Consider the following 16473-nt stretch of genomic DNA (forward strand, 5'->3'; position numbering starts at 1 on the left):
TCTGTTTACACATAACCCAAATTTAAACTTTGGTGAAAAAATACATTCCCTATGCCTAACACTAACGTAGCATTAAACAACTTCAAAACAAAGGCTCTTGAACATCAAAAAGTTCAAGTGATCCGGGATGGCGTTTAGTAAAGAGGAAAGGTATATGCTACTTACCTGTGAAGCTTATGCAGTCAGTGTGGAGTGCACTCAATAAAGTACAAATCTGCACTACAAATGATTTTGTATAATGCTATGGTGAAACCTTGGTACATCTCATAAAAATAACATGCAGTCAATGATTCAAATGTTCCGTTCATGGGTCATTTTGGGCAGTACAAACAAGCCAAGCCCACACCCCAACGCATTCTCCTCCAATGCTCCGCAAAGCTTATCTCCACTCACCACACCACAAGACTTTTACATGTGTTATCTTTTTCCAGTGCAAGAGTTATGTAAACAGAAAACCATGATCAGTATCACCAAATGGCCTCAGAGGTCTACCAGGTTCCCGAAAGTAGTGCATCATGTTACAGACGCCTGTCCACTCCCACAGGACTGTAATGGTTTGCCCCGGGTAGCCTTGATGTTTTGTGGACTAATCTCTGAACAATTTGATAGTTCGCAAGACCTTGCACTACCCAAAATGTGCACTAGATCATGCATCACAAGTTGTGCTGTAGTTAGATAGATAAAAACTATTGCATAATCACAGTTCTCAAACAGAATTTAGGTAAAATTGTTTTTACTTTGGCACAATCACATTAGTATTTTAGAAGGGGATTCTGTGCAGTGTGCTTTTTAAAAGTTATTAGGTAATATCAAAATGTGACATTTGAGAAGAAAAAAAGTGTATTTTTATTATGATTTCCCTCAAGGATATTTTCAATGAGTACAGTAATTTCCCTACTTGCATGTGATATGATGTGTACAAAAGAGGAAATTCATGCTACACTAGATAACTTCCCAGTTATGATGGCAGTCTTCCCCAAGGGTGTTCTACAAAACGTGTAATTCACAGCAAAACATACGCTGTACAAGCATATCTTAAAGGTTAAATTCAGTTGTTAATTCATAGGGTCACTTCTGTGCCTCTTTTTAAATATCAGCATTACCACTGATCGCTTCCAGTAAGGGACTGTAGATCCCTGTGACTTATTAATGCTCACCACCAATTGCTTCCAGGAAGGAGGCTTAGGTCTCTGTGACATATTTATGGTAATTGAAAAGGCTAAATGTATAGGTAACTCTTCTTTTGAATTTGAAAGGCATATTTGTATCAGATGGAATCAGAGGTATGCGCGGTATAAAAACAATATATAAGTTCCATCAATTACACAAGTCTCTATTATATGTCTTTGTAGACGTGTATTTGTCATCCTTGTTCCACTGCAGAGTCCTTGTGATGACATAAGATTGTGTATTAGCATGACAACAGAACCTCTTTCGGATTAAGCTTGTGAGGAGGCATTTGTCCTACAGTGTATTGCTCTTTCGAGACTGAAACGTTGAGCCGGTAATTACCTGTTCATTGGCACTGGAACTGCTGTGCCTCATGTGAAGAGAAGTGGGGGTGGAAATAAGTAACTTGTAATTATTCTGAATGTTTGAGATAATGGAAGGTGAAGGTGCCTGCAGAGAACCATGCTCATTCTGTTTGTTAAAAGGATAGCTGTTGTTGAATTGGAAGGGCACACAGAGGTGCAATAGAGGGAAACCTAACCCTGATAAATTGCATCAGCTGAGTACGGAAAAATACCTAAGTGTTTTATATATATAGATGTCAGGATGACAAGAGAGTCCACTAAAATTATAGGTTTTTTGGTCTCCTGCCAAAAGAAAAATGGGGAACATGTCACAATCACAAATGTCATGGATGGGGTCAACCTGTCTGGATTTAAACCAGGGTGACAGTCCTTGTCACCCAGACGGGCCAGAAGATCACTGCAAACGTGGATATCATCTTGAATTGCACCCACTAAATGAGTACCATGTAGGTGAATGAAAGGCTATGGCACCTCTGAGGTTGGTGGTGAGACAGCTTTTCTATGACTGTGCATGAGGGTTGGGCTAGTAGAGGGGAATGGTGAAGCATTACACTAGTGATCAAGATTCCACATATATAATGTTTTACATGGCTCCTTTTCTAGATGGAGTGTAAGTAACCATTTAATCACATCAGCAAATCTGTGACGTTATATTATGTTATTCACATAGTAGTTTTTATAAGTGATTAATGACACAACATGGACTTCAAAATGCTCTAAATAACAATAATATTTTCCCAACACTATACAATTTTAACAACTCTTACAGGATAGAAGCCTGACCTGACCAGCTAGGCATGTCACTTGCAAGGTTGCATAGCGGCCACAGCAGTGAGTTATTATCCGACTGGGGTATTTTTCAGCCACTGACTTCAGAGTGATATATTTAAATGTGTTAAGATGCACACAATCAGTTATACACATTTTTGTTTACCTCCCAGTACTGCAGTCCTCTGCTATGGCATATTTTCTGTAGCTGAAATATTGTTAGCATTGCTTCCAAGTTAAAGCCATCGACAGAATTTGGAAATTGTTTTCTCATCAATAACTCCTCATCTGTTTCCCCTGATGTGTCCTCTGCTTGACTGTTTCTGTTATTTATGAGACTGCAAATGTTTAGTAGGGTGCTTTTCCAGTAGGGGAGTCTTGCTTTATTCACCTAAATGAAAAAAGATAACATCAGCGTCAGCATAGATACATTTAGGAGCGTTCTCATCAACACTTCAAGCCATACGTGTTTCGACACATGCATACTACTATGAGAAACTGATCGAGGTACATATCATATACATTTGTTGATGGGTTTATCCTGTAATTTGACAAATTGAAATAAATGTAAAATGGAATCGATATGAGAATTAAAAAACATACAATCATATTTTTTTACAGTGATGGAGTATGACCTCCTTCGCTGCCTGTTTTTCTGTGTCTACCTTTGGCAGACGAATGCTGATGAGATGGACACCAAATGTCAGCACTAAAACGCCTTCTAGATTTTCAACTCTTGCCAGACATTCAAGTCGCACAGGACTTCTCCAATTTTAAAGAAAAAGGCATACTCGCAAAGCCCATGTGGGCAGAACCATGCATGAAAGAATTATTGTATATGAGGATTTTGGAATGGATCAGGGACCATCAAGCAGAGGTGTGAGCAACACCCGAACTGCGAACTCCCAAAGGGTCAATGCGGGAGGAACAGAGCTGAAAAGGGTAATAGCGGGCTCAAAAATCCCCAAAAGAATAAAGAGACTGGCAAAACACCCAGATGCCTCAAAGACCTCAGGAATGTGAACTACCTATTTGAGAGAGACTGTGACAACCAATACAAGACACTAGATGACCGTAGTCACATTCATTTGAGATGGGATATCTTCCCAACTATATACTCATGCCAAAACAAACAACCCCTTTTAAAGGGTCCATCTGCAATGTGAGTTTTAACCCAAGTTCCAACAGAAACCTTTTCCTACTCCTCCTTTCCAGCAAGTGCATCCCAAGCATTGCATGCAGCAGGCATCTAGCATACGGCTTGGGGCGATGATCACATGGGAAGTTACATCTACTTCATGCCCCTAGGCATAAGGATTTGCAGAATAAATGTAACTTAACGTGTTGTGATGTATTATGTTCCCGGTCTCCCAGCGCCATGGTATAGCTTGTTGGGAGTATGTTTCCGCTAAATAAATATGTATCACATAACATATCAAGGTTGAAGGTACAAAGGAACCACCGACTTTACATCTGTGCCCCAGAGAATGCACCCCCTTTATTGCAAATTAGAAAAGAAAATGTTTGGATGATTTATCCAGTTACATAATAAGATATCCTACACAATCTTGCATAAAACAATCATTAGGAAAAGAACACAATTCTCTTTCAGGGAAGGCAACTTGTTTTGTTTTTAGTGTTATGATCATCAATCAAGTTAGATGTGATATTCTTTACATTGAACAATAATGCACACCATCATTACCTATTAATCAGAAAGGCAAATACAATTATAACAGCCTCACAAGAACTTAAGAAGCTAGCAAATGTGGACACCAAGATGTAAACCAACACTTGGTCTTTGTCATTGCTACAACTTGTAGGAAACTGTCTCTCAGTTGTACGACCATAATCCACCAAAGGATATTGTCTTTTCCATACACATGTCAAACCAATAGCACCAGCATCTGCCTAGCTGGATGAAATTATATTGGGGTCAGTATGCTGTTCCATCTTCATCTTGGGATCCAAATATGTCATACTGCCTACTATACATCTAATCTGAACAGAGAAACTCCATAAACATGTTTGCGAAGGGCCATCCTTGAAAGACTGGTTTTAGATTTGAAATATTTGGCAGAGCATTTAGGGAAGCAGCATTCTTGGTGAAGAGAAACTCATAATAATGAAAAATAAAATAAAAATTTGGTAGATAAAGTGGTTTCATCCAAAAAACAAACCTCAAACAACCTGAATATCATGTAATTTGACAAGGTCGAACTTTGGATGAACTTTTTAAAACCTTTGACCGAAGTTACATTTAATGGCTTAAAGAAGGACGTATGGTTGGAGCTCCTCTTCAATCCTATGTAGCTTTCAGAGATAAAGGATGTCATTGCAGGACGCAGGCTTACAAATTGTAGTGACAGGGGAACAATTTGTAGTGGAATTAGATTAGTTTGGTAGGAAGAAGGTTGGGTAGAAGCAATGAGTGACTGCGGACACAGGAAATTCGATTTGTGGTAGGTTTTTCTTACGCACCACTGTGTGACTCATTCATTGTTTTCGAGTGGGCAAACACACACATCCCATCTTGCATATATTCAGAGAGAGGGAACCCCTTTGAGGGAGTGGAACTTCAGTGACATGTGGTAGGGTACGCCGAAGGAGTATGGAATGCCTGGTGGCAGCTAGTTGGCAATCATTCTCACATGATTTTGGTGGACGGTGGGAGGAGCCTCAAATATTCAGATAGACAGGTGACACACCAGTAGTGCCCACATTGTGTGATGACTCGACAGGCCATGTGCCGTTGTATAATACCTAAGAGGAGGAGTAAAAAAAGCTAGGAATCCATGAGAACAGCTTATGGAAAATACATATTTTTGTGACTTTTGTGGGAGGATGCAGCAGAGTTTCAGGCAGGTGGGATTCACACGAGTCAATGCCAATGCCTTGAAGTGTTTGTATAAGACATGTCCCAACATGTGACTCTTGGGAGAATGAGCAGGAGAAGTTAAGGAGACAGGAGGGCAACTTGAAGAGAGTCATGCTTGTGTCATGTTTGCGGGAGTAAGTAGCAAAGATTTAGAGTGATGCACTTGTCAGTGTTCATCTCTCAAAGTTAGTGGATGAGCTGGCCATTGAATGACAACTGGGAAAAGGAATCTTGAGTTCCTGAGAACAGATTGTAGGAAGATCATGTCTGTGTGACTTTGGTGAGATATGTAGACAAATTAAAAATGTCTTGTTGAGTTAAGATCTCTAATGGGGAAGAGTGTTACAGTGAGCATGGTTGGTCTGGCCACTTCCAGGGGTGCCCCCAGAAGTCTGAGAAGGTTTTATGCAGGCGTGATGACCCAAAACGTGCATTAACTAGCCCTCAAGGAAAGCCCTCTGCAGTTTCATTCAACGAAACTCCATTCCGCAGAACACACTTTTATGTATTTTTTAAGCACATCCCAGTTGCTGGCCTGGAGCTTTGCACAGAAGTACTCTGAATGCCAACCTGAGTTGGTGGCATCACACTTAGGTTAATATGGTTATTGTCTTACACTGCAAAAGTTGCAATGTTGCATCAATGTCTCCGTTGTCACCTCTGTAGGAAGGGCTATGAGCTAAAGAATATGTATAGCATATGCTGTGGGTAGTGATGTGCGGTACATGGATTATTAACATGGGTACAAACATTTAGCATTAGGGACAATAAAGGGGGTGACTTTGGGTGCTAGCAGCTAGTATAGGGGTGGATGTGTAGGCTATGTTTGTAGGCCACAGACCCTGTCTGTACTAACAAGGCAGCAGGAAAAAAAACATTCTTGCTGTTCACTGCCAGTTTCAGGAAAATAATGCAATGGAAAGTTGAACAGCGATGCTCGAAAGGCAGTGCGTGCTGATGCTAATAGACATAGGGCCTTGAGACTAAAATGCGCATTGTGTGGAACAGGAAGCGAGAGGAAGGTGATGCAACTATATTATGAGGTGGTGAGTTCCAAATGGTGTCCGAAGGTCATAAGCCTGGCCAGGAAAGTTGCACAAGAAGGAGGCAGGAAGGTACTGGAAAGTGCTTGTAAATTGCGGCACATGATATGACAGATGGCAGCTGACACCACAAAAGAGGATGGTAAAGGGAATATAGGAGCCATACAGAATAAGAGGCAGTGCCCACTGAATGGTTTAAAAGGGAATGAAAGGCAGAGGAGGGGCTCTTCGTGGCTTCTGGCTTCCTGGCTTCCTGGTCCTGCTGGTCTTTCAATGGGTGTTCAAGTGGGTCTGCAAGTTGGCTGTGGAAAGAGGAGAGCTTCTTCTAGGATTGGAGGAAGGAGGAGCAATGCTGCATAGCTGTATATCTGGAGACTGGGTTCGATGCAGAGGGCAGTCGTTGTAAGACCGTGTCCAGCCTGGGGCAGTGCTGGCAGACAGGACGATCATAGTTGGCAGGAAAATAAAGGCCTGACGAGTTAAGTGTGAGCCGAAAAAGCAAAGTGCCTGCGTGACTATGAATAGGGCACTAATCAATTAATCTTTCAATTAATCAGTTAGGACCCCTTTCTGCAGGGTACTGTAATTTGACCCAGAGTCAAACTGATACAGAAGGCACATCTTCCTCTGTCGCTAAAGTACTGAGTGACCGATGAAGTAGCGTGATTCTAAATTTAGCAGCTGGGGGCTTATTTTACGCATAAGGGATCATAATTACAATACCACAATATCACACTCTAATAATCATAATCTTGCTAGTAATCCAATTTTAAGTAAGATTAGGGAAGTGACTGATAGATAAATTATTCATAGCATATTATTTTCATAGCCATTTTGTGTCAACTAGGATGTCTCAGGTTAGCTGGAAGTCACTTATGTTGGAAGTTCTGTGCTGAACCAATGCAAAGTAAATAACGCATGCAAAGGGCACACACTGTTTTTCCTGTTTCTCATGTATTCAATGCAAATGTTTCCCATCAATGTTTCTATGCTCACCACCAAAGTAATTAAGAGATAGTTTGATTGTATACATGTTCGCTCTGATGAATGAATACAAAGGTGCCTAAGTGCATAACTGTGAAAGCGTGTGGTGGCTATTATTGTCTCTGATTTTTATTTTTTTTTGCACCTAGACTAAATACCGATCTAGAACAGAAATCACAGTATAAGGTCTGTAGATGCCTAGCTAAACACCGCGGAATAAACTGTGGCAGAAAGAGAAGTGTCAGGAAATATCCAACACCTCTGGCTGAATTTCATTTATAATAATGTTGCTGAGATTCTGTGTTTAGATTTCCTAAGAATACATTCTTTACAGGCCTACACATTCGTCCTTATCTTTAAGGAGAATGAAAGTTACCATGTCATTTTATAAGTGTGTGAATTAACTTCTCTTTTCATTTGCCACTGAGTGAGTTAAAACACCACACAATTTGTCCTTTAAGTTTTAAGCGCTGCAAAAAATATGTGTTCCTGCGTGGTTCTCCACTTCAACATTTAATCATTTTTCATGAAAAAATGTAGAGAATGATTTAATAAAAAAATAAAAACATCCTCAATCTAGTCTCTTTAAAAACAAACCAGCACTCCATGACATGAGATAATAGATTTCTTGAGCTCTGAAAACGAAATGATTATTCTTCCTCAAGCACAGCAAATTCTTCTGTTTAAGATTGCCTAATAAAAATCTGGACCATTCAGTGAAAACATCATTTTAAAAGGATATTGTTGTAGCAGGAGATTCTTCTTTTGCAAAAGAATCTTCGAAAAAGTTAAACAATGGACCTCATTATAAGTTTGCCGGTCCGGGAACTAGGGTACCGGAAAGCATGCCAGTACTATAGTTCCCGAACCGGCAAACAACGAGTTGTGCTGGCGGGTGCCTTTTTGCCCGCCTGGTCGGACCTGGCGGGCAGAAAGGCACCCGCGAGCACAGCATGTCGAATGCACGAGCACCTTTATAGACGGTGCAGGTGCATCCGGCCTCCCCATTCCCATTCAGCCCTATGGGAGCATCTTTTTTCCGGTGCCCACAAAGGGCAATTACCGGGTCCAGCAGGGCCGGAATGCCCCGGTAATTGCCCATTCACGGGCGCCGGAACACTGTGAAGTGTCAGCAACGTGAGCATTTTCTGAAAGCATAACCTCTACAAAAATAACTAAATAATAACCACATTCTTAACTATTGGTCATTTGGTGGGGAGATAATTGTCGACCGACTGCAGCCGACATAGCACTTGGCTGTGCATGAAAGGAAATATGAGGAATTGGACATTTGAGAAAACAGGTGATGCATTGTTATGGTGAGGGCCGATCTCCAGTTACGTGAAATATTTAAAATAATACTTGACATTTTCAAAAACAGTGAATACATACCTTTGAAGTATACATGTTGGTCAATAAATCTGTTTCTAATGCTTTCACGTCTTCTTCTGAATCTGCAATACAGTGATAGAAAGCCTGTGTTAATAATATGTGCCACAGCTGGGCTAAACTCGAAGCTGCCTCGGTGGCATGTGGATTGGGGACAAAATACATGATAATATGGACTTGAAGAGATGTTCTGGAATAGGAAAATGCACTTTATCTACAAAAAGAGAGTCCGGTACTTAAATGGGTGTCACTCAACACTCTTCCCAAATCAAAAGTGGATTTAATTATCACATCTTTTATTAAGGTTCAAAAATATTTCATCATAAAAATGATCATAGTACATAAAACATATACATTATATAAAAACCACACAAATAGACACACCATAAGTGAATAATATTACAATCATTTCTTAAGGATAAGGATCAACAACTGTGTGTACATATCACACTGTGATTCCTATGCCACGTTACTAATGGCCTATTTCCTTTTGGTGTAATACAAACAACCCGACTTGTACAAGTTTCTGTCCTTGATGTACAGTAATGTAGGACATTCCTCAGGAGAACAAAATTGTCTTGTGCCGGTATTAAAAAAATCTTCTTTAGGGGAGAATGAATCTTGGGCCAGTTCTGAAATTTGCTGCAGATTGCCAATTTTTTCAGAAAATCTAGCGTTTGCTATTCGTCTCTTCTCTACCTCAATGGGAGATATGATGTAGTATGGCTAAATGTCTCGGTCCCATGTCACATGTTCCACTGGGGACTCTCCCAAACAAGGGGGGAATGGCGCTAAATATCCACTGACTTTCATGGGTCTAGAATTTGTAAAGTGTTCCTTTTCAGTGTTACTTTTTCAGTCATCCACAGTCCCCCTTCTCCTGTGTTACCAATAGGAAAATGCACACCATTTCTTAATTAATCAAAACGTTTATTTTGGACTACGTACATCCCATGTAAACTGCACAAATAATATCAGTTCATTAAAATACAAAGAAAATGCTAAAGCTCACACACAATAGTATAAGGGTATACAGTAAATTAAACAATACATCCCCATAATGAAAATTAAAAAGGAACAAATAGCAAAGCATATGTTGCACACTAAATAAAAGAATTTAAAAAACTACACAGACATTAACTTAGTTTTGCGGTGCCAGGCACATTTCAAATATCTGGCAAAGTCAAAGGTAATCCCAAGATTGGAGAGGGACAAAAATAAAAATAACGAAAAGGCTGGTCTCCACTGCCTAAGCTGAGATTCTGTGGGAAAGTACAAAAAGCAGTGTTTCCGGAAATGATTATAAACAGTACAGAATATTGTGAAGTGCAGCAGTGTTTCCACGTTCCAGTGTTGTTATGGCTTTAGGATGGAAGGCATTTAGCCGAAACCTGGTCAAAAGAGACCGATGTTATGTATTATGGACCATGGCAAGACAACCAGCTGTCCTCCCTACATGGCATAGCAGGAGATACAGCCTGACAAAAGTCTTACACAAGTTTTCGTCCTCCTCAATGACCAGACCAACCAAAATCTTTTTTTGAGAAACTTGAGAAACTGAATAGGGATACTTGCAATATTTTGAGGGATTTCAAAACGATCACCCAGACCACTGATCCACAAGGACAAAAAATCAGTTAAAAACTCTAGACTTGTCCCCAAATGCAAATGTAGATGGGGTGATGGAGGGGGGCACCAAGAAGACATGCAAATAAGAGGTTGTCCACCCTCTGTAAGATCTCTAGATTCACACATGTCCATAATTCACTTCCATAGGCCCCAGCTGCTAATACCATACCCCTAAGACTAATACAATTTCCAACATATGCACGACTGTGTGTTGCTTCATATTTTTGGGAAAACTGATCGGGCCTCTGATAACTTGGTTAATCTTGGACCTCTGAATATTGACATTGGTCTTCCAAGTAAGTTGTCGGTTAACACCAAGATAGGAAAAGTGCATAGAATCAGCCAGTCAGGAGCTATTTATTAATATTTGTGGGAGCCTTATAACATTTCCCGGCATTCCTCAGTTCCTGATAAGCTCTATAGCTGCCAGAAGCTTCCCCCTCCAAACCAGAGGCTCTTCCCTCCAGCTCTGTCACATGTCTTTCCAAAGTGGTCACTTTCTCAGGCAGCCTTGACATCCACCACATTATTGGCCACATGCTTCAGGAGTGTAAAGATATCTGACCTGTTATGTGTTTCCTCGCCAGTGACATCTGTAACATGTTTAGGCCGCTTGGAGGTAGTATTCTCAGGTGCCACAATCTTATTTTTGCCAGACATAGCAGCAATAGTAACATCTGTAGTATAATCCAATGGTCAGCTGTGCGGTGGACAGGAACTGCTCTCTCTAACTGCTGCCTCTCCAGTGGCCATTCTAGAACTACTTTTTTATTGCCATTCCTACACAATACTGTACATTAACACACAATGGGCCTCATTACGACCCTGGCGCTAATGGGTTAACGGCGCTGTAAAAGGCTGTGGCGCCGTTAACCCATTAGCGCCTTACTACGAGGTCCCTTTGCGGGACGCGACCTGAACGGCTGGTCTAGACCAGTCGTTAAAGTAGGGACCCGCAAAGGGACCTTGGTGCTAAGTACGGTACCGCAATTTGCGGTACCGTACTTAGCGCCTTCCCCAGTCCCATTGAGCCCTATGGGGCAAAAATGGGAATGGGGAAGGGCCAATGTTCAATGGGGAATTACCGCCCCACCAACCTTGGAATGGGGTGGTAATTCGCCATTGAACATTGGCGGACTTGTTACGATACCGGCACCAACCATGGTGCTAATAGCACCATGGTTTAGCGTCAGTATCGTAATGAGGGCCAATGTTGTGAGCTTAATTTAGCTGAGAACATAGAATACATCACCACTCTATTTTCCATGCAAAACAGACCAGCTGAATATTAACACTTGTTGCAATGCATCCATCCTAGTTGGCACAGAATATAGCCCTAAACCGAAACATTAAACCAAAACATTTTAATGTATGAGATATTTGAAACAAACTAGTCTTCATACAACAGATGATATGAACAGGCTTAGGGGTCGATTCACGGAAATAATGTGCACCGAAAATTCCTGCGCAGAGGTGCCAAAACGTGCGAATCGCAGTGCAAGTGCGAAAATCGCAGTGCAAATGCGAAAATCGCAGGGAAACCAGGGCACATCGATTCATGGAAGTCGGTGCACGAGAAAAACATTGGATGTGCGCTAAAAATGTGCGCCGCGCACGCCGGCACACAGGTCATCCAACAGCGTGCGCCACGGCCACTGCGAAATCGCACATAGCGCGGCGCACATCACAAAAGTAGGCGGAACACGGGGCGTAACACTCGGAATGGGGAACAACGCGTGAAAATATGGGCGTCACGGGGGAAGTACAGGAGGCAAGTGCGCAGAACGCCCACACGCTCGCCTACAACCCGTATTCATGGAATCGAATAGGGCAAACCAGCGCACGGTCAAAGACGCGCACAGGGCCAAACAAGTACGCCACAAGAAAGCAGGCGGTAGCTCCCCTGCGACTGAAAAAAATGTGCGCCAAAATGTGCGCTAACAAAAAGCACCCATATACAGCCATGATGAATGGGCCATACAGTGGCCCTCTAGGACAAATGAGGTGCAAAGGGGCACCGACAAACACGGACACCCGCTGTGTGAAAAATAGCGTGTACGTGTGTTCCTGGGTGCGCGGGAAGTTCTACACACGATTGGCCTGGGTACGTGTACTTCGGGGTGCACGGGAAGTTCCGCACGCGATTAGCCTGGGTACGTGTACTACGGGGTGCGTGGGAAGTTCCACACGCGATTGGCGTGGGTAGGTGTACTCCGAGGAGCGCAGGAAGTTCCACACGCGATTGGCCTGGGTACGTGTACTTCGGGGTGCGCGGGAAGTTCCACACGCGATTGGCCTGGGTACGTGTATTCCGAGGTGCGCGGGAAGATTAACACGCAATTTCATCAGGGTACGTGTATTTTGGTGGTGCCGGGGAATGTTACACGTGATTTGGCCATGTGGGTCCTCCCAGGTGTTCCCTCTACACCCTCCACGGCCCCTGCAGGCAGCCCACACCACAGGGTACTACCCTGCACCACTGCTCATGTCCCACAGGCAACCCATCCACCATGGCCATGCCCACCAGCCAACCCACATGTCACCTTGCACTACTGATCACCAACACAAGTCTCCCATCACCCCCACCCCCCAGCAGTGCAGAGGCAGCCTCCACCAGGCCCCCACTCATGTCTCCCATCACCCCCACCCCCCAGCAGTGCAGGGGCAGCCTCCAACAGGCTCCCACCCATGTCCCCTGCACCCCACCCCCAGCAGTGCAGGGGCAGCCTCCACCAGGCCCCCACTCATGTCTCCCATCACCCCCACCCCCCAGCAGTGCAGGGGCAGCCTCCACCAGGCCCCCACTCATGTCTCCCTGCACCCCCACCCCCCAGCAGTGCAGGGGCAGCCTCCACCAGGGCCCCACTCATGTCTCCCTGCACCCCCACCCCCCAGCAGTGCAGGGGCAGCCTCCACCAGGCCCCCACTCATGTCCAACTCATGTCTCCCATCACCCCCACCCCCCAGCAGTGCAGGGGCAGTCTCCACTAGGCTCCGACACATGTCCCCCTGCACCCCCAACCCCCAGCCACCAGGGGCAGCCTCCACCAGGCCCCCACTCATGTCCCCCATCACCCCCACCCCCCAGCAGTGCAGGGTCAGCCTCCACCAGGCCCCCACCCATGTCTACCACCACCCTCACCCCCCAGCCACCAGGGGCAGCCTCCACCAGGCCCCCACCCATGTCTACCACCACCCCCACCCCCCAGCCACCAGGGGCAGCCTCCACCAGGTCCCCACCCATGTCTACCACCACCCCCACCACCCAGCCACGAGGGGAAGCCTCCGCCAGGCCCCCACTCATGTCTCCCATCACCCCCACCCCCCAGCAGTGCAGGGGCAGCCTCCACCAGGCCCTCACCCATGTCTACCACCACCCCACCCCCCAGCCACCAGGGGCAGCCTCCACCAGGCCCCCACCCATGTCTAACACCACCCCGACCCCCCAGCCACCAGGGGCAGCCTCCACCAGGCCCCCGCCCATGTCTACCACCACCCCCACCCCCAGCCACCAGGGGCAGCCTCCACCAGGCCCCCACTCATGTCTCCCACCACCCCCACCCCCCAGCAGTGCAGGGGCAGCCTCCACCAGGCTCCCACACATGTCCCCATGCACCCCCACCCCCCAGCCACCAGGGGCAGCCTCCACCAGGCCCCCACTCATGTCTCCCATCACCCCCACCCCCCAGCAGTGCAGGGGCAGCCTCCACCAGGCCCCCACTCATGTCTCCCATCACCCCCACCCCCCAGCCACCAGGGGCAGCCTCCACCAGCCCCCACCCATGTCTACCACCACCCCCACCGCCCAGCAGTGCAGGGGCAGCCTCCACCAGGCTCCCACCCATGTCCCCCTGCACTCCCACCCCCAGCAGTGCAGGGGCAGCCTCCACCAGGCCCCCACTCATGTCTCCCTGCACCCCCACCCCCAGCAGTGCAGGGGCAGCCTCCAGCAGGGCCCCACTCATGTCTCCCTGCACCCCCACCCCCCAGCAGTGCAGGGGCAGCCTCCACCAGGCCCCCACTCATGTCCAACTCATGTCTCCCATCACCCCCACCACCCAGCAGTGCAGGGGCAGCCTCCACCAGGCTCCCACACATGTCCCCCTGCACCCCCACCCCCCAGCCACCAGGGGCAGCCTCCACCAGGCCCCCACTCATGTCTCCCATCACCCCCACCCCCCAGCAGTGCAGGGGCAGCCTCCACCAGGCCCCCACCCATGTCTACCACCACCCCCACCCCCCAGCCACCAGGGGCAGCCTCCACCAGGCCCCCACCCATGTCTACCACAACCCCGACCCCCCAGCCACCACGGGCAGCCTCCACCAGGCCCCCACCCATGTCTACCACCACCCCCACCCCCCAGCCACCAGGGGCAGCCTCCACCAGGCCCCCACTCATGTCTCCCATCACCCCCACCCCCCAGCAGTGCAGGGGCAGCCTCCACCAGGCTCCCACACATGTCCCCATGCACCCCCACCCCCCAGCCACCAGCGGCAGCCTCCACCAGGCCCCCACTCATGTCTCCCATCACCCCCACCCCCCAGCAGTGCAGGGGCAGCCTCCACCAGGCCCCCACTCACGTCTCCCATCACCCCCACGCCCCAGCCACCAGGGGTAGCCTCCACCAGGCCCCCACCCATGTCTACCACCACCCCCACCCCCCAGCCACCAGGGGCAGTCTCCACCAGGCCCCCACTCATGTCTCCCATCACCCCCACCCCCCAGCAGTGCAGGGGCAGCCTCCACCAGGCCCCCACCCATGTCTACCACCACCTCCACCCCCCAGCCACCAGGGGCAGCCTCCACCAGGCCCCCACTCATGTCTCCCATCACCCCACCCCCCAGCAGTGCAGGGGCAAACTCCACCAGGCCCCCACCCATGTCTACCACCACCCCCACCCCCAGCCACCAGGGGCAGCCTCCACCAGGCCCCCACCCATGTCTACCACCACCCCCACCCCCCAGCCACCAGGGGCAGCCTCCACCAGGCCCCCACCCATGTCTACCACCACCCCCACCCCACAGCCACCAGGGGCAGCCTCCACCAGGCCCCCACCCATGTCTACCACCACCCCAACCCCAGCAACCAGGGGCAGCCTCCACTAGGCCCCCACTCATGTCTCCCATCACCCCCACCCCCCCAGCAGTGCAGGGGCAGCCTCCACCAGGTCCCCACCCATGTCTACCACCACCCCCACCCCCCAGCCACCAGGGGCAGCCTCCACCAGGCCCCCACTCATGTCTCCCATCACCCCCCACCCCCCAGCAGTGCAGGGGCAGCCTCCACCAGGCCCCCACTCATGTCTCCCATCACCCTCACACCCCAGCCACCAGGGGCAGCCTCCACCAGGCCCCCACCCATGTCTACCACCACCCCCACCCCCAGCAACCAGGGGCAGCCTCCACCAGGCCCCCACTCATGTCTCCCATCACCCCCACCCCCAGCAGTGCAGGGGCAGCCTCCACCAGGTCCCCACCCATGTCTACCACCACCGCCACCCCCCAGCCACCAGGGGCATCCTCCACCAGGCCCCCACTCATGTCTCCCATCACCCACACCCCCCAGCAGTGAAGGGGCAGCCTCCACCATGCCCCCACTCATGTCTCCCTGCACCCCCACCCCCCAGCAGTGCAGGGGCAGCCTCCACCAGGCTCCCAATCATGTCTACCACCACCCCCACCGCCCAGCAGTGCAGGGGCAGCCTCCACCAGGCTCCCACCCATGTCCCCCTGCACTCCCACCCCCAGCAGTGCAGGGGCAGCCTCCACCAGGCCCCCACTCATGTCTCCCTGCACCCCCACCCCCAGCAGTGCAGGGGCAGCCTCCACCAGGCCCCCACTCATGTCCAACTCATGTCTCCCATCACCCCCACCACCCAGCAGTGCAGGGGCAGCCTCCACCAGGCTCCCACACATGTCCCCCTGCACCTCCACCCCCCAGCCACCAGGGGCAGCCTCCACTAGGCCCCCACTCATGTCTCCCATCACCCCCACCCCCCAGCAGTGCAGGGGCAGCCTCCACCAGGCCCCCACCCATGTCTACCACCACCCCCACCCCCCAGCCACCAGGGGCAGCCTCCACCAGGCCCCCACCCATGTCTACCACAACCCCGACCCCCCAGCCACCACGGGCAGCCTCCACCAGGCCCCCACCCATGTCTACCACCACCCCCACCCCCCAGCTACCAGGGGCAGCCTCCACCAGGTCCCCACTCATGTCTCCCATCACCCCCACCCCCCAGCAGT

The 16473-nt window shown here is 48.6% G+C and overlaps 1 protein-coding gene across 2 annotated transcripts in view; it reads right to left on the reverse strand.

Annotated features, from left to right (window-relative positions):
- NTS (neurotensin) overlaps nucleotides 1-16473 on the reverse strand; it is a 202443-nt gene that overhangs the window by 37031 nt on the left and 148939 nt on the right. For both annotated transcript variants that reach the window (XM_069629319.1, XM_069629320.1), the window contains 2 exons: nucleotides 8601-8662; nucleotides 2470-2694 (listed from right to left, as the gene is read on the reverse strand). In XM_069629319.1, coding sequence (XP_069485420.1) covers nucleotides 2470-2694; nucleotides 8601-8662 — 287 coding nt within the window. The remainder of the gene's footprint in view (nucleotides 1-2469; nucleotides 2695-8600; nucleotides 8663-16473) is intronic.

This window comes from Ambystoma mexicanum, chromosome 12 (assembly GCF_040938575.1).
Source record: "Ambystoma mexicanum isolate Mex_15411 chromosome 12, UKY_AmexF1_1, whole genome shotgun sequence".
In the NCBI taxonomy this organism is placed as follows: Eukaryota; Metazoa; Chordata; class Amphibia; order Caudata; family Ambystomatidae; genus Ambystoma; species Ambystoma mexicanum.